Source organism: Enoplosus armatus, chromosome 9 (assembly GCF_043641665.1).
Source record: "Enoplosus armatus isolate fEnoArm2 chromosome 9, fEnoArm2.hap1, whole genome shotgun sequence".
Taxonomy (NCBI): domain Eukaryota; kingdom Metazoa; phylum Chordata; class Actinopteri; order Centrarchiformes; family Enoplosidae; genus Enoplosus; species Enoplosus armatus.
In genome coordinates, this window is record NC_092188.1 from 11,006,927 (window position 1) to 11,030,442 (window position 23,516).

The following is a 23,516-nucleotide window of genomic DNA, read 5'->3' on the forward strand; positions in this document are numbered from 1 at the left end:
ACAGGAGTGTTTCTGGACATGGGAGCACAAGGCAAGCACAGGGGGCTTGAGGGCAAAAGCATGAAATTAGCAAAGGAATAAAACAGAGGAAGGGGCCAAAACAACTGGAGTATTTAAACAAACCATTTTCAAAACAATCCTAATTAGCTCAAATGTTTTCGCTCCCAGTTACCATCTGTGAGTGCCGCTGAAAATGGAAAATTGCCAATTCTATCTAGTAGAAAATTACAACGCAAAAAATAAAATGTTAATGCAATATGAAAATGGCAGCAGCTGTGTAAATATATGAAAACAATTTCTCTGAAAACAGGCAGAACAATCAGCTGAACAGCGCAAATTAATTACAACAGCGCAATTCAAGTGATCAAATAAAATACCTCCCCCCCCAGTTGAATTGAAACTCTGGATTTTATTCAAGTCAGTACATGGTGAAGCCTAGCAAGAGCGTGGTTCAAGCTGAAATACCCCACCCCCCACCCCCCCCACCATCCACTACTGAGTATCTTCATGACTCAGTCTAACTTGAAGCGCGCACAGGCAGACATTTATGTTGGAAATAAAAATACACAATTCTCTTCACCCTCCTCTTCTGCGTGGTGGTTTCAAAAGGAGGACAGAAAGGTGTGACAGATACTGCAGAGAAATTCTTCTGGAGCTAAAGCTTATCCAAGGCCTCAATCACAGTAAAGACGGGGTGCGTGAGTGACGATCAGTGTCCTCATTAACAGAAACAAGAGCTTGAAGAGAATAAGCTGTATCATCTCAGTTTTTATATTTACAAGCTTAAGAGATATACAGTGGGAGAGGTGGAAGGGTGAAAAAAGGTTGAGCAAGAGGAATATTATTTACAGCAGGTACTCCGGAAATAGGAACAAGTGTCAGCTGCAACACAAGTCTCATCACTTCAAACGAGAAATTTTAGGACACACAGCACACACCCTGACACTCATGTAACATACTTTCATCACTTCAAACATTTTTAAAAGGAATAGTTTGGCATTTTGGGAAATACAGTTATTGGCTTTCTTGCAGAGAGTTACATGACATACCTGCTTGTTAAACATGAAGCTGGGGACAGGAGACTGTTAGCTTAGCTTAGCATAAAGACTGGTAACGGTGGCAGACAGCCAACGTGGTTCTGGCTAAAGGTAACAAAAACAACCTGCCTTTTGTGGCTGGGAGCAGTAACTTCCTGGAGTCTTGTTGTGATGTTGCCAGGCAACAAGCAGAGACTCAGTGAAGTCACTGGGCCCAACCATGAAACTGTCTGGCATAACATAATTTTTACACTTCAGTTTTTGTATGCATTGAACTAACGAGAAAAGATGTGTTAATTGTGAACTTTAGCTGACAGATGATAAGATCAACACCACTCTCATATCTAACTCTCAGTGAGAAAGCAAATAAGTTTATTTCCCAAAATGTCAAACTATTTCTTATAGTTTCTTTCCTCTGTATCCATGACACCCATACCCGTCTCTTTCACTCTCCTGCTCCCTCTCAGGTAAAGTAACCCAACAATCACACATGTAGGCAAACTCTAAATAAACTATAGTGTCATTTCTGCTTGAACTATCTGTGTTTTTATCCTAAGATTATGTCAATCTGGCTCCAGACCTAATTAAACTTTTATCGGTTTATGTAGAGATGGAAAAAAGTGATAGATTGAGGGTTGTTACACAACACTCCGCACTATGTAACTGATAACTCCAAGCTGTACTGTACAGTGGAAGATGACTGGCTGGCTACCAAGCTGGAACATGAAGATTTAATCAGCTATTTACACACAACCTAAGGTAGTTTTAATTCAAGCTAATTAACAGAGTAAAGATATCTGGGTTCATACCAGCAGGGCTAACACACACTCTGCACTTCAGCGCGGGGCGCTGGCACTTGTCGTTTAGCATGTCATAGATGACCACGTCAGTAGCGTGGGGGTAGGAAGGGTCTCTTCTGCGCATGGAAGGGACCACCTGTGAATGGAGGACCGGGCCTCTTGCCCCCACGAAACCCCCCTATGGGGAGATCTTGGTTAAGCTGCTGAGAGGGGTTTCGGCCTCGCAGCAGAGGTCTCTGTGGGATGGGGACTGAGAGGATCGGGGGTCGAGGACTGGGCAAGTTGAGGAGGGGAACGGGGTTAGAGGTTTGGTTGCGGGGCTGAGCAGGAGGACTGGCGGGGGGCTTGTGGAGAGGCAGGGCAGCGCACTGAGAGGGGAGGCGAGTGGGGACATTGTCGACTGCTGGGGAATTAGGCGTGGAGGGAGAGGTTGTGGAGGATGTGGGGGAGGGAGAGGGGGATGGAAGAGGTAGATTCAGAGGCTCCTTTACTCTGCCCAGTAAGGGCAGAGGAACACCAGGGGTACCTGGGCGGTGGAGAGGGGGTGCATGGCGAGGGACAAAAGGCTCTTTAACTGTGCCAGCACGCGGCAGTTTAGGGGGCTCGCCTAGCAACGATGACATGAGGGGTGGTGGGCCTACTTTGCTTCCTCTGGGCCCCAAGCCACCACGCTCTGAACCTTCAGATCTGACTGGGGGAGGAAGAGAAAGGGGACTGCCAACAGGGACCAGCACTCCCCCCACCATGACTGCAGAGGGCACAGCAGGGTGGGTAGGTGGAGGGGAAGGGCGCTGCTGTACGGGAGGTGGAGGGGGTCGAGGGATCGGTGGAGGAGCGCTGAAGAAAGGGGATGTAGGAGGAGGATGCTGGTGGAGGAGTGATGGAGGAGGAGTCTGCATGTTCTCCGGGTGGTAGGGCATTTGGAACTGAACTTGAGGGGGAGGATGTGAGTGAGGATGGGACGGAGGAGGGTGGAGATGTGGGAGGAGGAGATGTGGAGGAGGAGGCATGGAGGGGGTCATGTCCTCGGTGCCTCCCTGGCCAATGTTGAGAGGAGGGGGGACAGCATGGGGTGAGGGAGGCTGAGCTTCCATGTATTCCTCCTCTTCGTACCACATTGCTCCCCCTGGCCGACCGCCAGCCCCTCCGCCTCGCCGAGAGCCTCGGCCAATCACACGGATGCTCTCTACTGTCTTGATGCGCTCTCCAGCGAGTGGGCGGTTTGAGTAGCCAAGAGTTTGGATGGGTGCCCCTTCCGTGCAGGGCGACACTAGTGTCTCAATACGATGGTACTGGCCACCTCCCGCACCTGGAGACCCCTTGTCCTCTCTTCTTCCACAGAGACCTCCATCATCTGAGCCAGTGCTTGCCTTACGAGAGCCTGCAGAGAGTCTCCTTTCTCCAATCCCTCTGTTGCTTCCCATCATCCTTAACTGGCCGTGTTGTCCATCTTTCTTACCCTTCATGTCATGACTGGGGGAAGAGGAGACCTGCTTCCTCATATTCATCACTTCATCGTTTTTTGTGCCACTCTTTTTCCCAGCTCCATACCGGGATGAGGAGGAAGAGCCCAGAAAGTCTCCATTGCTGTTGCTTCCTGACGGGGTGATTACAGCATCCCAGGGTTCGCTGCGGTAGGCTGTGGGTGAGAGGTTATGACCTCCAGATGACCCTAGAGATTCAGGCACACTCCCAGGTGTGTCCATGATCTCATCCTGGGTGGGGGTGCCAGCAGCCTCATCTCTCACTGGGGTCCCATCCACCCCATCGGGACTGACGTCACCTAGAGCGAGACTAAAACCGGGATTACCCTGCAAGAAACTGTTGATCTTTGATTCTAGGCTGGGGGGAGAGACAGAAGAAGCTGAGGGACGGGGAGGGGGTGGAGGCGGAGGGGAGAGCTGTCTCTCTTTCTCCCAGTCTCTGGTTCTCCCGGGCGTGTCTCGTTTGAGGCTGTTCCCCAGAATGGGTTTTATTTTTGGGGTGGTCGGGGTGAGCAGGGTTTTAACTGCTGATGATTCTGGGGAGGTTCGGGTGGGAGGAGCAGAGGAGGTGTTGGTCACACTTTGCAGGAGAGAGGATAAACCTGCACAAAGACAGAAACGGGTCAGTGGTTGGGGGTGGGTGAGAGAAAAAGAGATGATGACATGGGAAAAAAATAATGATTAGTAGCATCTAATAAATGAGATTTTTCATTAAAGATTTAAGTGTACTGTGTAAGCGTCTCACCTGGTGTGTTTGTTTTAGACAGAGCATTGAGTATGCCTTCAGGTGTGATGTCAACACGTGACAGGATGCTGGCCAGGGCAGGGCTAGAAGGGGTCGCTTTGGAGGCTGCTGATTGGCCAGAGGGAGTGGTGGGTGTCCCTGGAGAAGGCCGAGCAGGGCTAGCTGCTGAGAAAAATTCAAAAGACAGAGATGGATGGGCTTAAAGGGAGGCACATAAAATCCTACATGCGTTAAATCTATCTCTATAAATAATTTTTGTTCTTGAGAACTTGCAGTTTCAAACATTTTAAGTACATTCATTTAATACTTAATATATGGTCTAACATGTATCCATTTCATATTCATTTATTTTTCAATCTTATATTTAACATTTTAAAGTAACTATATCAAGATCTGTTCAATAAACAATTTAAATTACTCAGAACTATATGTTGCACAGAGGTTATAATTACAATATAAAACTGAAAAAAAAAAATACATTAAGCTATTTCAAGCTGAAAGAGAGTCAAATAAGTTAAACCTTCATCTTCTCCCAAAGCCCGAACACACCTGTATTCTTCATGGCAGATGTGAGTGAGCTGAGGATGGAGCTGATCTTTCCCAGGTCCACCTTCTCCAGATTGACTCCCAGAGGGGTTGTTGGAGCGCTTTGAGCAGTAGCAGAGGTGGGAGTCACTGGGGTGGCCGTGGCAGCAGCAGTAGCATTGGTCTTAGAAGCCTTCGTGGATGTGGTGGGAAGGTTTGATGCTGCATCTGACTTTGTAGTCTTGGCAACAGCAGTGGATGCCTTGTCTTTCTTGTCATCTGCTAGTAAAAATAATTAAAAGGAGCTGATACATTTTCAAATCTGAATCACACACAGCAGGGCAGCTTAAATGGAAAAGACTATTATCACCCCACTACAACACTCTGTAGCCACTAACCCCCTGTTGTGGCAGCGTCAGCCTCTTCATCAGACATATCCATGTCCTCCATGTCTCTGTTGTCACTGGGTATCTCTCCTTCATCCATGGCCTTGCCATCCAGCTCTGGATCCACCTGGGCTCTGCTAGCCCCCAGTACCAGGAAGGGTGAGTCAGAGCCAGTGGGGGAGGGGGCGTCTTCAGAGGGCGAGGGGATGGGGGAGTCCTCGGGTCCAGGTAGAGTTGACTTGAGGGAATCCAATTTCCTTTTAAGACTGGCCACGCGGTTGGCAAAGGCATTGTACGCCTGAGCAGATTGGCAGAAAGAGAATAAAGGAAAAAGAATTAAATGGGAGATACGAAGAAGATACAATAAATACAAGTTAGTGGGAACATCCTTTATAACATTTATATTGTTTTCTCGGATCAACATAGGAACAATATCTTTACAATAAAGTCTGAGTCACCAATTTTCAATTAATTTTCTATTAAATAGTGAGACAGTGCCACTTAAAACAGATTAACATGAACCAAAGAATTGTCTGTTAAACCATTTTCAACTCCTCTCCACAAAAACTAAAAACAAAATCTAGATCCCTATGTCTTTAGAGTTCGCCATAGCATCCTCTGGGCAGGGAACGTGATGATGTCATTTGACCTAACACTCACATTGGCCACAATCTTAACCTCCTTGTACTGCATCTCGTAGAAAATGTCTGCGTTTCCCAAAGCTTCCAGCAGAGGAGGCCCTGTTTTCAACTCTTTGTCCAGGAAGCTGACAAACTCCTGCAGCTTCAGACTGCCGTCCTCGAAGTCTTTGGCAAACTTGTTCCCTCCTGCCTTGTCTGGAATAGGAGACAATTGACAAACAAATCATGTACAAGGTTTATACACATATAACCAGTATTGTGTTTAAAAGGACATAAATGTGTATTTATCTGTCAATTACCTATAAACACAAAAAACATTCAACAAGGATGTAATCACCAGTGAGAGAAAACTCAATGTTCCCTCTGTTTTTAAATTCAAAACAGAGAACATGTATTGAACCAACAGCAACAGTTAAAAGGGTCAGTGCTGGTGCTCATCGGAAAATGAAAGACCCAGCAGCAATGTCTCTTTCCAGAAACAATATCCAGGTTACTCAGGACAATCTGAACACCTTAATGTAAACAGTTTTCAATGGTACTGATGAAATATTAGCAGACACAGCCGTGCTTCACCTCCACTATCGGTGTGTAAACTTTTGTGTTTTGACATGGCACAGTTAACAAGTGTCAAGTATGTTTGTGGCTTCAGGACAATACGTGTGTGATGAAGCAGAAATACAGTGCATCCGGAAAGTATTCACAGCGCTTCACTTTTTCCACATTTTGTTATGTTGCAGCCATATACCAAAATGGATTAAATTCATTTTTTTCCCTCAAAATTCTACACACAACACCCCATAATGACAACGTGAAAAAAGTTTGAGATTTTTGCAAATTTATTAAAAATAAAAAACCTGAGAAATCACATGTACATAAGTATTCACAGCCTTTGCTCAATACTTTGTTGATGCACCTTTGGCAGCAATTACAGCCTCAAGTCTTTTTGAATATGATGCCACAAGCTTGGCACACCTATCTTTGGGCAGTTTCACCCATTCCTCTTTGCAGCACCTCTCAAGCTCCATCAGGTTGGATGGGAAGCGTCGGTGCACAGCCATTTTCAGATCTCTCCAGAGATGTTCAATCGGATTCAAGTCTGGGCTCTGGCTGGGCCACTCAAGGACATTCACAGAGTTGTCCTGAAGCCACTCCTTTGATATCTTGGCTGTGTGCTTAGGGTCGTTGTCCTGCTGAAAGATAAACCGTCGCCCCAGTCTGAGGTCAAGAGCGCTCTGGAGCAGGTTTTCATCCAGGATGTCTCTGTACTTTGCTGCATTCATCTTTCCCTCTATCCTGACTAGTCTCCCAGTTCCTGCCGCTGAAAAACATCCCCACAGCATGATGCTGCCACCACCATGCTTCACTGTAGGGATGGTATTGGCCTGGTGATGAGCGGTGCCTGGTTTCCTCCAAAGGTGACGCCTGGCATTCACACCAAAGAGTTCAATCTTTGTCTCATCAGACCAGAGAATTTTGTTTCTCATGGTCTGAGAGTCCTTCAGGTGCCTGTTGGCAAACTCCAGGCGGGCTGCTATGTGCCTTTTACTAAGGAGTGGCTTCCGTCTGGCCACTCTACCATACAGGCCTGATTGGTGGATTGCTGCAGAGATGGTTGTCCTTCTGGAAGGTTCTCCTCTCTCCACAGAGGAACTCTGGAGCTCTGACAGAGTGACCATCGGGTTCTTGGTCACCTCCCTGACTAAGGCCCTTCTCCCCCGATTACTCAGTTTAGATGGCCGGCCAGCTCTAGGAAGAGTCCTGGTGGTTCCGAACTTCTTCCACTTACGGATGATGGAGGCCACTGTGCTCATTGGGACCTTCAAAGCAGCAGAAATTTTTCTGTAACCTTCCCCAGATTTGTGCCTCGAGACAATCCTGTCTCGGAGGTCTACAGACAATTCCTTTGACTTCATGCTTGGTTTGTGCTCTGACATGCACTGTCAACTGTGGGACCTTATATAGACAGGTGTGTGCCTTTCCAAATCATGTCCAATCAACTGAATTTACCACAGGTGGACTCCAATTAAGCTGCAGAAACATCTCAAGGATGATCAGTGGAAACAGGATGCACCTGAGCTCAATTTTGAGCTTCATGGCAAAGGCTGTGAATACTTATGTACATGTGATTTCTTAGTTTTTTATTTTTAATAAATTTGCAAAAATTTCAAAAAAACTTTTTTCACATTGTCATTATGGGGTGTTGTGTGTAGAATTTTGAGGAAAAAAATTAATTTAATCCATTTTGGAATAAGGGTGTAACATAACAAAATGTGGAAAAAGTGAAGCGCCATGAATACTTTCCGGATGCACTGTAAGCTTGGTGACATCTGACCTTTAAGTCTCTTAAGAGCCTCCGTGCTGCAGACATCCACCCTGAGAGCTGCCAGCTGCTTCTCCCTGAACTCCTCTTCTGCAACTGCTCGCTTATATCTCGACAACTGCTCAATGAGGGAGTGGGGCTAGAAAAGAAACGGAGTGCATATGAATAAAGATGACAAAACTTACAGCTCTTAAAACTAAAGCATTATAACTCACATTGTAAGACAACACGGATAAACAAGACTTACTGTGAACTCTGCTACAATCTTGGACTTGAGGGCAGCTTTGGTGTTGGTCGGGGCTGGAGAATAAAAGGAAAACATCAACTTAATGACATACAATTTATTGCAACTGTAAATAATTTAATAAAAGTTATTTCACTTTTAGATTTGATTAACATGACTACTTCAGGGTGCAGAGTGAAAAGTGCTATACTGACCATTTGCCGGTGGAGTCTCCTTTTCCTTCTCCTTCTCCTTCTCTTTCTCCTTCTCCTTTTCTTTTTCTCTCTCCTTTTCTTTATCTCGCTCCTTTTCTCTCTCCTTCTCTTTTTCCTTCTGCTTCTCTCGCTCCTTTTCCTTTTTGTTCAAGCAGGCTTTGAACTGGGAAATGATCTCCTCGGGATACACACTCCTCTCCTCCCAAATCAAAAAGATCCTTTCCACCGACTTGCGGACCTTCACATCTCTGATAATGACAACACAACATTGCACATCTCAATACTTGCAGAAAGGGAGGACAGGCATAGCATTTTTCTTATAAACCAAACATTTACCAGTAACAGCCATGCAGATTAAACACAAACATATTAAATGTTGGTCCAATACTGCAGCTGAATAAAAACTGTACTCACTTGATGAGCTGAGCAGCATTAGGAAGGACTTCTGCGAAGGATGAACGAAAGACAATGGCGTTCTTTCTTTTGCAGTTCTGTATCACATCATTGGCAAGGTAGAAGAGATTCAAGCGGTGATTGTTGTCAGCTGAAAAAAATAGCAGACAAAGAAGAAAGGATACGGTTTAGAGTTTAAATTCCTCCTATGGGTTGCACAAATGTAAGAAATGGTTTTAGAGCCAGGCATTTAGACAAAAATCCTACGGCTAATAATCTTACAATTGAAAATGTCTAACCTGTATTGCCAATGTGTGGCAGATTCTGATCTGTTAAATTACTCGGAGAATAAGAAACAGATATGATTAAACAGAAGACTGCTCGTATGATTAGTTCAGTCATAGATCCGGAAATATGTTGTCATTGTCACATAACTTTAGTATGAGACATACATTTCCGTTTCCAAAAGAAATACCTTAAATTTTTGGACAACGTACTCTGACTTTCAGGAAGTAAAGACTGCTGTATAAAGGTCTAACTCCCTCTACTATGTCACATTTTGTTACATTTTAGCAGAGTTAGCATCTCAGTTGGTATAAAAGATTAATACCTCATCAGTAAATCATTGATAGTTTAGGCAAAGGAACTGTATATATTTTAACTTAAATGTTAATAGTCAGATCCACAAGATAAAAAAAAAAAAAAGGAAAGACAAGTGAGATGGACAGTAGACAAAAAAAAAAGAAACTGTGCAGTAAAAACTAGAGCTCTACAATCATATAAGGAAGTTAATATTAACACAGATCAAATATATCATATATCGTCAAGTAACAGCATTAACCCCAAAACGTCAGAATCTGGAAGCCTTTAAAACAAATGAATATATTAAAACATGGGGATATATTTAAACCCACAATAAGGGGCAGTCGTAGTTCCTCAGACTGACATTCAATTTTTACAGATTCACAATAATACCTCAAATAATATGAGGGTTGTACATAAAGCCCCTTGAGTGTATTTATGTCCTTGAACAACAACAGATGACAATTCCATATTTAAAATCAACACACACTCATGCACGAACAAAGCCAAACACACTGCAAATTACAATATTTTTACAAACGATTTGTCTTTAATCTAATTCCATTCCTCCAACGCAGAGTTAACAAACATTTTTCAAAAGAATGAAGAGAAAAAAGAAGAATCTTTCTAACTTGAATCAGCCTATTCATTTAGAAAATAGCCACAGACTATGTAGCACCAACTTAATTTAGGCCTTTGCATTTACATGGACACACATGTACAATATAACATTTTAAGAATGACAACTTAAAGCAACTACAAGGAGATTTTACCTGGTTATTTAACAGTCTCGTGGTCTGCTATTTTTTTTATTATAATTCTTAGTGCCCTGCTGGGGCAGATTCCCCACAAAATCAGACAAACCAATGTTTACATTTTCCCCAGGCAAAGTTTTGCAGCGAATTTTATTTTGGACACTATTTTGTGGTCATGGCTGATACTGGGGCAGAATAAGAAAACAACAAAGAAAAGAACTGACCTAAGAACAAAAAAAAGCTAAAAGGGACAGTGACAGAGCACAGGGCAAAAGAATTGAGTGATATGTACGGATTCAAAACTGATCCTGAATTGGCCCTCTTCCTCCTAAACAGGCATGTACATTTTACGTTGGTGGCTAAAACTAAGCTAGCTAATGCTTTGACTAACGTTAGTTGAATGTAGCTAACGTTAACTGCATTTGTCGAGCAAAGCACACACTGCAAAGCTTTCTGTGCCCAACATGCACCAGGGAATCAACAGTAGTTTGTATAAAGTTGAGAGGCTACGCGAGTAAACCTACATATGACCAGGATTTGCCCTTCCAGCATGTGGAGCAAGTTTTGGTTGTCAAGAGTGACTTTAGGTAATGTAAAGATTGCGAAGCTAGGCTTTCAGGTAACGTTAGCTTGACTAGGTTAGGCTTTAGTTGGTAGGTACTAGGTAATCGCTACAGTTACATTGATTGCATAATGCGTTTTTGTTGTTGCAAAGACATGCAGAGTCTTACACAAGGGTTGTGTTGCGTCTTTCTTTCACTTGCTTCCAAAACAAATGCACACACATATACATATATATATATATATATATATATATATATATACACATAATATTCAAACAGTTTAATATTGTTCTACTTGAATTCAAAATGTGATTTCCCTTAATACTGCTTTAACGCAATACTCAAGTACTAAATCTTAGTCTACATCAATACATGGTTTTGTCTAGTTTCATTTTAAACACATGACACAATTTAAACAATTAAAACAGACTTAACACATAGCAATATCTCCCTATTTCAAAAGTACTGATCCATCTCAACCACAAACTACATTAAACGAATCATCTGATGCCAAGAATTCATTCAGGTACTAATTATATTGATATTTTTTGTAATTGTGAATAAATGTTATATGTGAATGTGTGGTCAATTCTGTTTACCTTTTCCTAAAACATAACAGTGTCCTATAATGCACTAACACACAGTACACATGAAACTATACTGTACCTTATAAAGGATGCATCGTGCATTTTTATCATCCTCACATAAAGTAAAGAATCTTCCCACCAGTAACATCTCTCAACTAACACAGGAACATGTTTATTTTCCCATGTAATAAACTTTCATTTACAAAGCACTGATACTGCAGTTTAGCCTGGTGCACCTCTAATATACAAAACAACAACTTATTCTATAAATATCCCAGAGACGGCATGTGGGCAGCGGTGCGGGAAGATATACTGCAGGTATTTAGATCATTTCTGACACACACTCCCTCATCACAAAAGAGCTGTTTGGTCACTTTTCTCAACTGCATAACCATTCACAAATAATAAAGCCCAACTTTGAAATAAATAAAAGATGCCATGACATATCATACTAAAATGAATGCAAACTAATGGCTCTCTGCAGGGTAAGAAAGGGAATTATCCATATCCAACCCGAGACAAAATATATCCACCTTTTTAGACATTTATAGAGACTTTTGAGATATGGAACATGCCATAGCCTACAGCCACCAATAAATGATCAGTAGATTGCTTCTTGGTTAGTTGGCACTACTCTACATCAGAAAACAATGGCTCAGCCAGCAGGCAGCAGTTCACTGTGTGTTGTCAGCATAACCTTTTATTATGCGTTGCTCTGGAGTGATGCAGGGGGGGTAAAAAAAAATGCCTACATGATGAGAACACTGGCAATTCAACAAGAAATTCCAGAATAAATAATTCAAATATCCAAATGTTACTGCTGAGGACTATAAAAGGATCCGGCAGACCTGCAGCACAGAATTCATAATACAAGAAAATTCTAGCACAAATGCTAACAAAATTTATTTTCTGATGTTGTTTCAGTAGCCAAATTTGCAAGACACTGTCCTAGAAACTTCACACTTATGAAAAAAAGATTTCCCAACGACTATTTGGCTTTCAACGTTTGTACTTATAACTTATAAGTGTGAAAAGAAACAAGTTTACCCACAGTTAAGATTGGAAAACAATTTCTGAATCAACATTTCCATGTTGGAAAATGTGTTGTGTGAACAACAATTCCTTGCATCCAGCTGTTTACACACACACACATTGGCTTCAATACAGATAAACATCCAAACCAGCATCATGTAACAAAATTCAAGCAAATGCAATCCAATAAATCTATTAAATCCTGCTTCAAACAAACTTAAACTACAAATATCAGAAATACTTTATATTTGATTTTGTATACAACAGCTTCTAGATATGCACACTTATAGAGCAGCAATCCTCCCACAAATCAAACTATTTACCAACTGACATAGCTTTCCAAAAACATGGAACAGGAAACTAAACTTTCCAAAACAATACAAATACAAAGACTCCTTATTAGGTAGCGAATTTTCTTTCAATTTCTCGCTCTACCAAAAATAATATAAAAGCTATTCCTTCATCAAGCACTAGCCACATTCATTACATTTATTCCTGCATCAACAGCCAAAGCACAAAATATGTGGCGCACTCTGCTGCCTTCTTGTTCTGCCCAAATCTGTAATTCTACTGAACCATTCATCACTCCAGGTTTTAGAAACCAGTCAATTTATAACACAATAACTCCTTTAAATTTTTTTTAGGATTCTTGTGTTCAACACAACACATTCCTGTAAACCTCTTATACGACAGCTAAATATATACATATATTTAATAAGATGATAACAACATAAGTACAGAACAGTAAAACCAGACATATTATTCTTCTTCCGATTCTTAGAGGGGATGGAAACCAGAGCAACAGATAAAGTGACCTGTGATTTCACAAAACAAAAGTGAAGACGTAACCAATAAACTGATGATACTGTAGTCTGTCTAAGAGTGCAAGCTAAAGAAGTGAGAGCAGTTCAGTGTGTTACCTCAATTTCATTAGCTACTCCAAAGGACCCATATTTGACAATAACAACTATGGGTACTTTCACATTAATGAAGTTAGATGCTGTACGTGCGTTGTGTAAATTGTGGGAGGCAATCTCGGGATTATATCTAATCCCAAGAGTGAAATTGGCCTCTTATCACCATTGTAGTAGCCAGAGCTATATGGGGGACATTTGTTGACACTGCTGTCAGATGGGGGTCCCAGTGCTGTGTTGTAATGTCTATATAACGTAGCTGTAATCATAATACTGGACTGTCCTGTTTCCCTATATTCGAAACTCCTGCTTTGTTTTTAGGTTTGACATAATCAACCAGGACAAGTTGAATTACCTGAATGCGCAAATCTGCTTGGTCAACCTAAATTATAACAATTACACGCACTAATGAAGTTTAACTGCAGTCTGACTGCAACCACTTTGGTATTTTACAAATATGCACTACGTACTTTTTAGTATGAAGAAACCAATGTGAGGAAAATACAATTTGGTCAGCAAGATTTGTCACGGTCAATAAAAACAATATAGAAACATGCGAATTCGGTTAGAGTGGACTTTCCCTTTACCTTGTTTAACTACTCTACGAAAATATTAGCCACTGCATCACATTAGCAACCATGCATGTTGGACAGCCAGAACTCAACTTGCACACACATAAAACTACAAAGCACCGACCAAAGCTGACATGTAACTAAATCTAACTAAACACGCTGTGGCCACATTTATCTCAAGAGTTCACTCTTTGAGATAAGCAGTGGGGTGCATGGCAATTCTTCGTGAAAAGGTATAATCGGTCAATCCAGACCACGAACCCCGGGAGGCCCAACTGTAAACAGTGCTAAAGCTAGCAGTAACGTCACGAGCAACGAAACGTTAGCGTTAGCATAGCTAGTATTAGCGGCTAATTTCAAGTAGTGATAACAACGCCATTCTTTCAAATACGCAGTCGATTAAAAATGTTAAATTCATTATAGAAATTAAGCAACATCGTTGTGTGATGCACTGAATTCCTTGCATTCACGCAAAGCTATAACATTAGCAGAGATTTGCAGGCTGATCACGGTCAACGCAGAAATGCATTTGAATTTGCTGAAGTAAGCTAGCTAGCAGGTTAGGCTCAGTAGACTCACATTTCTTGAGCCACTTCATCCAGTGGCGAACGATAACGCTGTGGTGCTTTTTGTTTTCAATGCACCAGGTTGAAAGTCCTTGTATTGACTCCATAGTGTTGGATACTCCTTGAAACCGCCGGTCCAAAGACGCTTCCAGAGCAGCGTTGGAGCCGCGAGCTCCGTGGCCACTTGCAGCCCCAGAACCGGCCGCCATCTTTCCAGCTATCTCTGCTAAGCGCTCGCTGCTGATGCGGATGAAGGAGCTAACGTAATGAGGACGACTAGAAACACGCCCCCATGTTTTACTTTATTTTAAGGACATAACTATATTTACAAATGCAAGTCACAGCACAAAACACACATTAGAACGGCATAATAGCTTATGTCTTACGTTAGAGCAAACAAAATATCAGCGGAGTCGATTCCAACTGACGGAAAAAACAGACAGAAATCGGTTATTTTGTTGTTTATTTAAGGCTGACTGTAACGTTACAGAGAAATATAGCTACAGGCGAGTCAAAGATTTGCTCGTTCATTCAAAAGAAAAAAAAAAGATAGATTCGGGAACTTTAAATTCTGTGAAATGTCTGTGTAATGACTACAAGTCTTATACCAATGTTGTAACATTACCCAGGAATCCTCCATGTTTATTTTAAATGTGTTAGCACGATAGTAGTGCAGGCATTCACTGATGGGGTGTTTTTTTTATTAACTGCTTGACTCAAACGGGGATCATTATAAGTGTACATGGGGGGTGGGGGTGGGGGTTCATCACAAAAGTTAAGTCATAACATACTCTGAGACCATTTCTCATAATCACATAAAGCCTTGGGTAAGTGATTTACATCACACAGTGCAATCTGTCAGTATTGTATTCAATAACAGATACTACAATACCTGACAGAATAGCCTACCAACAAAGAGATGAACACTGATGCAGGCATACACACACACATACTGTCCTACACACACCCTGATCTGTCACACATTCTTGCAAAAACATCCACACTGGTTTTATTGTTCCTCCTTTTCTATGTTCAAGTCTCTTGATTAACTCTGTCTGTCCCCAGTTGAAAGCAGCCAGTCAGCAGTGAGGGCCAACTGGCTGTGGGTCTGAGGGCTTGTAGGAGGGGGCGTTGAGTCAAACTATGTGCTCTCCCGGCAGGTTTCAGTCATCTGTGCTGTCCAACACACTCTTGCTGAGAGCTAGATCCCAGTAGTGTTCTGTGCCGTGTTTCTTGAAGTGTTCTCTGGCCATGTTCTCTGTGGGGCACTGCTTGAACTTCATCTCCCCAAAACTACGCTCTTTAGCTGTGCCCTGGAGAACCAAGAGGAATCATCAGACTTGAGAGATCACAAAACAAAATTTATTTTAATATATATGTTATTAAACCAACATGAGGCTGCAACAGAAAGCAGGATGTGTGAGCACTCACCTCCCAAATCAAATAGCACTTGTTATTCCTCTTTGTATCATCATCACCATCTGGATCTAATTGAAATCAATGTTCAAGAGTTTAGCGTCCCTGAAATAAACAAAGGCATGATAACTAGCACACAATTCAAAAGTCAAGCCTCTCTTACCATCTCTTTTACTGTTGTGTTCCTCCCATTTGATTCTGTGCATCATCAGCCTCTTGAACTTTTTCTGAGATTTAGGGCCTAAAAAAGGAAGGAGAAATTTAGATTTAAAGGCTTTGATTATTCCATTTCTTTAATTTCTCAAGGGGTAGCAGAGAAGATGCAACCTTGTAGAACCTCGGCCACTTGTAGAAGTGCAGCTATACAATTTTTTGAACAAGAGTACCATGTAGTTGTTCATGATGTTGTTGGTCGTTTACCATGAAATGGAACAACAGGAATACGTTCATACACTGGGGCTCTTCTTTAGATGAGATGGAAAAACATAATAGCTTGTAAGTCAAAGCTGAAGGGGCACAAATGATCTGTGTCTAGTAAGTTTGGACCCCTTTTATTTGCTCCTCATGCCCCATCATGCATAATCTCTCTCCTGCAACCATACACAGTTAGGTCCTCAACAACAGTGATGTATAACTCCTTTGTCTTTTATTTAGTTCATGTTGTCAGGTCTCTAATATGTTGTGTTTGGTAATGTCCCTTGAGGCTTTCTGTACTACAAGCCCATAGAGACAGTCATTTTTTATTTTTGAGAACATACACACAACTAATTAATAAAACCAGGTTGTAAAGTGTTTGGGGGGGAAACATTTGGGAGAATAAAAACAAACAGCTGACAACATTTGGGGGATTAAATATAGTATAAAGTTTAGAAATGGCACCTGTTTATGAAACCCATAATGACATTACTGGTGAAAAACATCCACCTTGTTATTATGTATATAGTTGAATATCAAAATGTAACAATTTCATAAAATGATCCCTTAACAATTGGTTTAAAGTCTTCACATCGCAGACATTTCCCCTCACAGCAAATGTTTATTACAAATCACATTTCATTAAAATGTATGTGAAAGAGACAAACTAATTTAACTGATAACATTGACAGGTCTGATTTGGCGCTTGCTGGTCTTGTACCTTACCTCCCTCCACCACAACCAGGTTGACATCTCTGTGCAGAACTACTGTGCCTGTCAGGTACAGCTGGTTGGCATTGGCCTCCACTTTAAACTTCTTAGCAGGATTTTGCAGGTTACGGATCCTGTACAGGAAGGTAAGGTGCTAAAATGAGACACACTTCTATGTTGTGACAAACACTATATATACACACACAATATAATATATGAACCTGTATGTGCCCTCTCCCTACAAATGCACACCTGTACACTGCAATGTGAACACCATCAGTGATGTCTTCTTTTAACTTTTTGACCTTCTTCTCTTTCCTCTGCTCTGATGTGAGCTTGCGGGCTGCATTGGCCTCTTCATGAGCCCTGCAAAACGGGAGGACACAATTAGAAAAACCTTAAAACAAGTATAGTGCAAGAAATGAGAGTAAGGGACAAGCAGCAAAGGGGTTAATCGTGTTACTAACTTCTGTCTCTTGGCCATCTGCGCTCTGACGTGGGCCTCTACCTTCGTGGGGTCCTGAACCGCCTCCGTCCCCAGTACTCTCATCAGGTTGGAGATGCGTACTGAGAAAATGAAAACAAACATCAGTTCGATTCCATTTAACCTTCTTTTGTAGTAGTTTGTAATAATAGTCATTTGTGTGTGCGTACCTTTGGGCTCTGGTGGAGGCATCAGTCCCAGACGAACCTTCTCTTGAACTTCTTTTTGTCCCTCTCTACGTGTCTGTCTTCTCAGTTTCTTCTGTTCTTTCTTTGTCAGGTATACACCCAGCGTTACTGGCTTATCTGTGTCAACTGAAATAAATAAATAAATGAATAAATAAATATATGTTAACCATTCCAGAATATAATTATGGTGAAATAAATAGTAAATAAATAATAAAATAGTTTAAAAGGGTGTATCATGGCTTGTAGATGGTGTAAAGATGTATAATTGCTTTAAACATACTGCTCAGGGGTAGGACAGACACAGCAAAAGAAAAACAAAAAGTACATCAAGTCTGCACATTGTTAAAAGCTGCACAGGAAAAAAAATATTGAGATCAGGGTCTGAGTGCCAACAACAAATTTGAACATCTATCATTCCAACTGGGCAACTCCATCTGTTAAGGAAGATTGAAAGCTCCAGAAGAGTTACTAATGGGCCCTGTTCAGTTACCTTTGGGTTGATAAAACAGTTGTCTGCCGTGACATCCTTTTATCCGTTTTTTTTTTTTTTTTTACTGTTGTTAAGTCTGACTAACTTCAAATTCAAATAATTAACTATAATACGTATACCCAGTTGGTATCTCTCCATACTCTGGGAGCACCTTTAACAGTTTGCAGACATTTTACTTTCCATACACTTACCTGGAGGGCTAATTTGGGCAGGATGTTCTACCAGGTTAGTCACACCAAAGAGCTCCAACTCCTCAAATTTTGTGTCAGGCGATCTTCATAAAATAAGAGGGAATGTTAACTACAGTAAGTTGATTTTACAAACTGTACTATTACCTATGCTATAAGGATTGCGCTAGGTATTCTGTAGCAGAAACAGTTTTAAAATTTAACCTAACATCATACAATGTGTTTAAGTTCCTGGGTTAGCTTTAGTTTCTTACATGTCTATGTTGGAGGGCAAGATGAAGGAGTCCCACCACTCAATGTTGGGCACCTCCCATTCTCCAATCTCTTTCTTTGGGGCAATCAGTGCCAGCTTAGTGGATGCCTGGATTCCTGTTTTCTTGGCTGCCTGGGCAATCTCACACTGCAACCTTTCCAACTGGGCCTGATTGAGGCAAAGATCAATGCAGGAGGGAAAAAAGATAAGTTTCTTTGAACCATGTTTTAATTTCATGTCTATTCCAAATAACCAGACTAAGACAAATGCTGACATGTGACAGTTTAGGAGTTAAATCCAACCTTGGTTCGAATTCTCTGGGCAATCTTCTCAAAACGCCCCTGGTCATGGAATTTGAAGCTCCTGCGAGGGCGCTGAGCGGGTGTAATAAACACACGTTGGTCGAAGTAGGACGTGGACTCCAAGTCCTCCCCAGGTTTCTCCTTCAGCTGCTGACGGAACTGCTCCCTCTTTACCGCTCGAATATTCGCTACACAGACAGAGGAAAATCAATTCAGGAACAACAAAACAAGAAATTAAGACTGTTTGTGTAGGTGTACATGTACAAGTATTGGACCACTGTACACATACCTTTCAGAGTGGGCATGCGGTGTGTGAGTTCAACCTCTTTGCCACTGGCATCTACAGTTCTTCCCTTGTCATCCAGAATAAGAGGTGTTGGCTTGTTCACCTCCTTGGCTTCTACTTTCCTATAAAAGGGAAAGAGAATCAGTCTATTATTTTCACCCTGCCACATCAACCCCATGTTTTTTTTTCCTCTTTAGATTTTAGAATCCTATATACCGTGAAATTACTCACGGTGGGGCAATTCCCATAGCGTGGAGATTAGCAAGTGCCACTAGGTTGTGAGGCCCAGTGTTTCCCAAAGCTCCGAGAATACCAGGTTTCATGGCTAACTGGGACTGGATGCGGGCCTGTAGCTCGGCAGCCTTGCGGGCCTTCTCGATAGCATCATTCATGAAGCTGGCAGCCTGGGAGGGGGCGATGGATGAGCCACCACCTGCAGCTGCGGGAGTGCCAAGAAGCCGTGAGACTGGAGGGGTTTCCATTTGCGACTGTTGTGTGGGAAGGGGCATCCGCTGAAGTCAGGGAGAAATAAGAACAGTGTCATATTGAAGGCAGTGCTTGAAATTACTGATACTTGTTTTTCAGTATGCCAAGTCTTGGAAAAAAAAAAGTAGTTTTTTACTGGTCCAGCAGGGACTGAGGATCCAAAGCTCAGTTGTTTCTTCCTCTCTTCTATCTGTTTAGTGGCTGCTTCCATCATTTGTTTTATCTAATAATACAGAGAAAGGGTTAGTTGATCATAGAAAATTCAAAAGAACTTATTTAGGTACAATCTTAACTGTCACTGAGAAAACAATCTCATACCTGCATTTTGGTGAGCATGCCAGGGCTCTCAGATGGAGGTCCAGGTATGACCTCAGGCTCCTCCACCTCCTCGAAGCGGGGGACACGTTTCCGCTTAGCAGCTGTCCCATCTCCTGTCTCCAGAGTTTCTCGCACTGCACCCATTTCAGCCTCGTCACCAAACACATCCTGAGACCAACCAGCCAAAAAAGGAACACCAATATCACCACTGAGTCAAATATAAGTGTTTTTACACTTAGATAATTATATATGTAATCATTATTAGACTAATATGATTTTCAATTTTGTCAATAAACTTCACGAGAGTAAACTAGGTTTATAGAGTAATCAGACTAAGTGCGGCATTGTCTGATTTCCTGACTTCCTTACTTTTGTAGTAGTGCATGTAAATGTGGTCACTGTATGTGACAGTACAACGTTTGCTAGGGTGTTTTCTTACCTTAAGATCTCTCTTGCGGTTCTTTTCTCCCGCTCCTTTGTTGCCGCGGGCGCTGCGGCTTTCCTCCAAAGCCTCAAAAAGACGCTCCACAAAACCTCCAGCAGAATCATCAAGGAAGGGACGCAGCTGGTCTAAGGTTGATACAAGTGTAGTGAGTACTCCTTTGATCATTGCCACAATTAAATGATCATCTCTTAAACTCACCAGTGTGCCTTCACATGCACAGAAAAAACATGATCTCTGTGAACGCTAAATTTAAGCTAATATTTTAACTAAAGCATTTACATGATTCACACCCACCTGACCACTGCAATAATCTAAGTAAAGTCAAGTCATTTTGCAAGTCAGTGCCTGACAATTGAGTCTACAAGAAAGCACAGTTCACTATAGCCAATCAAGGCAAAGTTTATATTAATTTATGCTTGTGCAAATAGCTAAAATCCCAGTGAAGGTGGTCAGGGATATTAGTAACCGCATGTAATGATTTAGTCATCACTAATGTGTCCCTGATCTAGTTGAGAGGATCTTAATGTACTCTGTGGTGAACCACAATAATTTGCTTTACCCACATAATATCTTTTTGAAGGTCATACTTAGTGAGGTATCAAACAGCCACTGCAATCTTTCCCTGCACGCAAAAATATTTTGTCTTTTTTTTCCTGGCCTAACCTTGACAGAATCTTCAATATAGATAAAATGAATTATTGTTATGAAACCTTACTGATCAGAAGTGGTTACTTGACACCCTGGACAATTGAAAATGTATTTTGTTTTAAATGGATCTACTACTGAAAGTGGGCAGTATGTCTCAAATGGTCAATACAGTTACCTATGGTCTTTCTTTTGTCTAGTCCCTTTCCGACACAGTGCAAAGCCGCAGTAACCACTGTGGGCTCTGAGAAACCCAGCACCTTCTTCACAGTGCGCTCCACCCATGGCCTCAACTCCTCCATCTCCCGTTTGGGAAGAGACATCCTCCAATCCTGCAGATCATCATAACATTTAACGTTACAACACGTGAACTTTGTTTCACTCTCACACACACACACACACACACACACACACACGCGCTTAAGGTACTCAAAGAAGATCGTCCTTACTCAAACAATGCAATTCACACAGTCTGTCCAAAACTTGCTGCTGTTTAATTTAATTTGTAGTTGTATGTTCGACTGGTTGCAACATACAAGCTAAAATCAATTACATCCGCCAAAACTCCACGGCTACCTGCTAGTTAACGTTAGCATCCTGCTGTCTGCGAGCTACCAACATCAGCGAACACTGCTTAATTAAACTTACAAACCTTTGGATTCTGCCTTTATCCTTTGTCAGATCGCTTGCGTTGTAAAAGTTAAACAGAAACGATGAAGTTTATGAAGCGTAAAACACTCAAACTGCTAAGTTTCCTATGAAACTTTCTGTTTGGTCGCGCCGTTCGCACGACGTTTCTAATACGTGACCCGGAAGAGGAAATGAATGCTGCTTCTTCTTCGTGGCCATTTCCGTGCACTGGTTTCGTTTAAATGTTCGTTGTTTCCACCTAGCAGCACATGAGGGAAGTGTCCCGTTTGTCTTTCAGGTTTCCTCAAGGTAACACTTGTTTCTTTGAAAATTGTGATGAAAAGTCTGTTTTTTAGAAGAAGTCAGCTGTCTTTTAAAGTTTGTATTTGATCAAAAGAGCATCAATAAGGTATATGATAGAGAAGTTGTTGCTTTTTTTAAACCAGCGTTAGATACAACCCTAAAACCACCGCCGTGTGTTTTCATGTTTAAGAGAGACAAAAAGTTGTAAAGTGAAAAAATAATTTGACCAGCTATTAATTAGGGCTCAACAACGTAATGTATTTTCAATGAACTGACAGGCTTCAAATAGTCAGAAAACCACTTTCATTCTGTTGTTGACCTAAACAGGCGTAGGCTATAAACCTTAACACTCTAAAAAATAGATAAAAGTTTATCACACACACTGTTCAAGGTCAAGAGTGAACTTCAATGCTCAGGATTAAAACATCAAGTAAAGTACAATAACCCTAAAAGATAGGATAAACTAAGTTTAAGTTTATATGTTTATATTTATAATATTGCTGATATGTTAAATAGTGTTTATGTATTTGAATTAAGATGTAATTTCGTGATCACTTGTTGAAGTTGGTCTGAAGGAACATTGGTCATAATGGGATCTCAAAGTTTCATTTCAGCAGCAGAATGAGGAGACATAATGGATGTTCATGCATCACATGATCAATTTTTGTATTTCTAATGGTTATTACTGGGTCTACCACTCCTCCAGCAGCTTTGCTTAATTTATTAAGTTGTTAATCAGCCCAAGCTCGTCATGTTAAATGACAAAAGTTGGATAAAGAGTTCATGTGGAACTATAATTATTATTTATTGTAGTTCAATTAATCAATCAATTACGTGTAGTTATCATCCTTCTTCTTTAAAAGTTAATAGAAATGCATTTGAATCCAATGTAAACCAGAAAACTAACAGATAAAGTGAAGTAAACTGTCCACAATAGTGGTTTGATTACTTTCCATTTCCAATTGCCTCCCCTAAACTTGGTTTTCATGATAAAAGTACAACAGCCCCCCTGGCAAAAACATGGGATTATCAGGTGATCTCCATTTCCTTCCACTGTAGGCCCGCCCCCTCATTGTTTCGCTATCTGTGCATGATGTGGGTCAACTGAGTGCAGTTGTAGTGGTGAGAGCATGAATGCAGTAGTGAGCCTAAGGCTACACCAGTCTGCCAGAGTCTACCAGTCCCCCCCGCTCCACTTTAACAATCCCCGTCCATGCTTCCACTCACAGTGCTCATGTTGTGTGTAACCATCCAGTGTCAGGATAAAGTGTATATACACTGCTTATTATAGTTTGCCAGACATGTTCTTTATAACAATCATCAAGATGTCAGCCATTTATTATAGCTACATTCAATTACTCCTACTGAACAGAACAGCCCCATCATCGCCGCTTCATGTGCTGATTCATCAGGGATACATCCACCATAATTTCACCTCACTCACTGTTTACATCCATGTTTACATGCGCACTACAGCCAGATTTATGTGAATAACCAGATTGAGTTTTTATATGGTTTCCACTGCCACAAGCCTCTTTGTTGAACTTTGGATCCAGTTCACTCTGTGACCTTTCTGGTGTATGTGCAGAATCAAAACACCATAAGAAATGAGACCAA

The 23,516-nt window shown here is 41.5% G+C and overlaps 2 protein-coding genes across 2 annotated transcripts; both read right to left on the reverse strand.

The window, feature by feature from the left end:
* Positions 1-1,790: 1,790 nt before the first annotated feature.
* rprd2b (regulation of nuclear pre-mRNA domain containing 2b) lies at positions 1,791-14,549 on the reverse strand. The gene is made up of 10 exons (XM_070911407.1): positions 14,354-14,549; positions 8,791-8,920; positions 8,377-8,624; positions 8,186-8,238; positions 7,951-8,077; positions 5,638-5,813; positions 4,990-5,275; positions 4,616-4,873; positions 4,067-4,231; positions 1,791-3,923 (listed from the first exon to the last, which is right to left on the reverse strand). The coding sequence occupies exons 1-10, from the start codon at positions 14,547-14,549 to the stop codon at positions 1,924-1,926; spliced, it is 3,639 nt and encodes a 1,212-aa protein (XP_070767508.1). The 3' UTR covers positions 1,791-1,923.
* Positions 14,550-14,786: 237 nt separating this feature from the next.
* prpf3 (PRP3 pre-mRNA processing factor 3 homolog (yeast)) lies at positions 14,787-21,765 on the reverse strand. Its single transcript, XM_070911727.1, has 17 exons — positions 21,619-21,765; positions 21,145-21,298; positions 20,316-20,446; positions 19,877-20,044; positions 19,695-19,781; positions 19,304-19,584; positions 19,076-19,194; positions 18,787-18,974; positions 18,486-18,652; positions 18,235-18,317; positions 17,536-17,679; positions 17,349-17,448; positions 17,134-17,247; positions 16,897-17,015; positions 15,920-15,997; positions 15,772-15,827; positions 14,787-15,653 (listed from the first exon to the last, which is right to left on the reverse strand). Exons 2-17 carry the CDS (start codon positions 21,287-21,289, stop codon positions 15,504-15,506), a joined length of 2,130 nt encoding a protein of 709 aa, XP_070767828.1. The 5' UTR covers positions 21,290-21,298; positions 21,619-21,765; the 3' UTR covers positions 14,787-15,503.
* Positions 21,766-23,516: the final 1,751 nt, after the last annotated feature.

Excerpts from the sequence above, each read along its gene's own strand:
- rprd2b (XM_070911407.1), bottom strand. The coding sequence starts at position 14,549 with ATGGCGGCCGGTTCTGGGGCTGCAAGTGGCCACGGAGCTCGCGGCTCC. Across the intron at positions 5,814-7,950 it reads GGCTCTTAAGAGACTTAAAG|ACAAGGCAGGAGGGAACAAG; the intron begins GTCAGATGTCAC and ends CTCCTATTCCAG. Across the intron at positions 5,276-5,637 it reads AGGTTAAGATTGTGGCCAAT|GCGTACAATGCCTTTGCCAA; the intron begins GTGAGTGTTAGG and ends CAATCTGCTCAG.
- prpf3 (XM_070911727.1), bottom strand. The coding sequence starts at position 21,289 with ATGTCTCTTCCCAAACGGGAGATGGAGGAGTTGAGGCCATGGGTGGAG. Across the intron at positions 20,045-20,315 it reads ACCGCAAGAGAGATCTTAAG|GATGTGTTTGGTGACGAGGC; the intron begins GTAAGAAAACAC and ends GGTTGGTCTCAG. Across the intron at positions 19,782-19,876 it reads GCATGCTCACCAAAATGCAG|ATAAAACAAATGATGGAAGC; the intron begins GTATGAGATTGT and ends CTGTATTATTAG.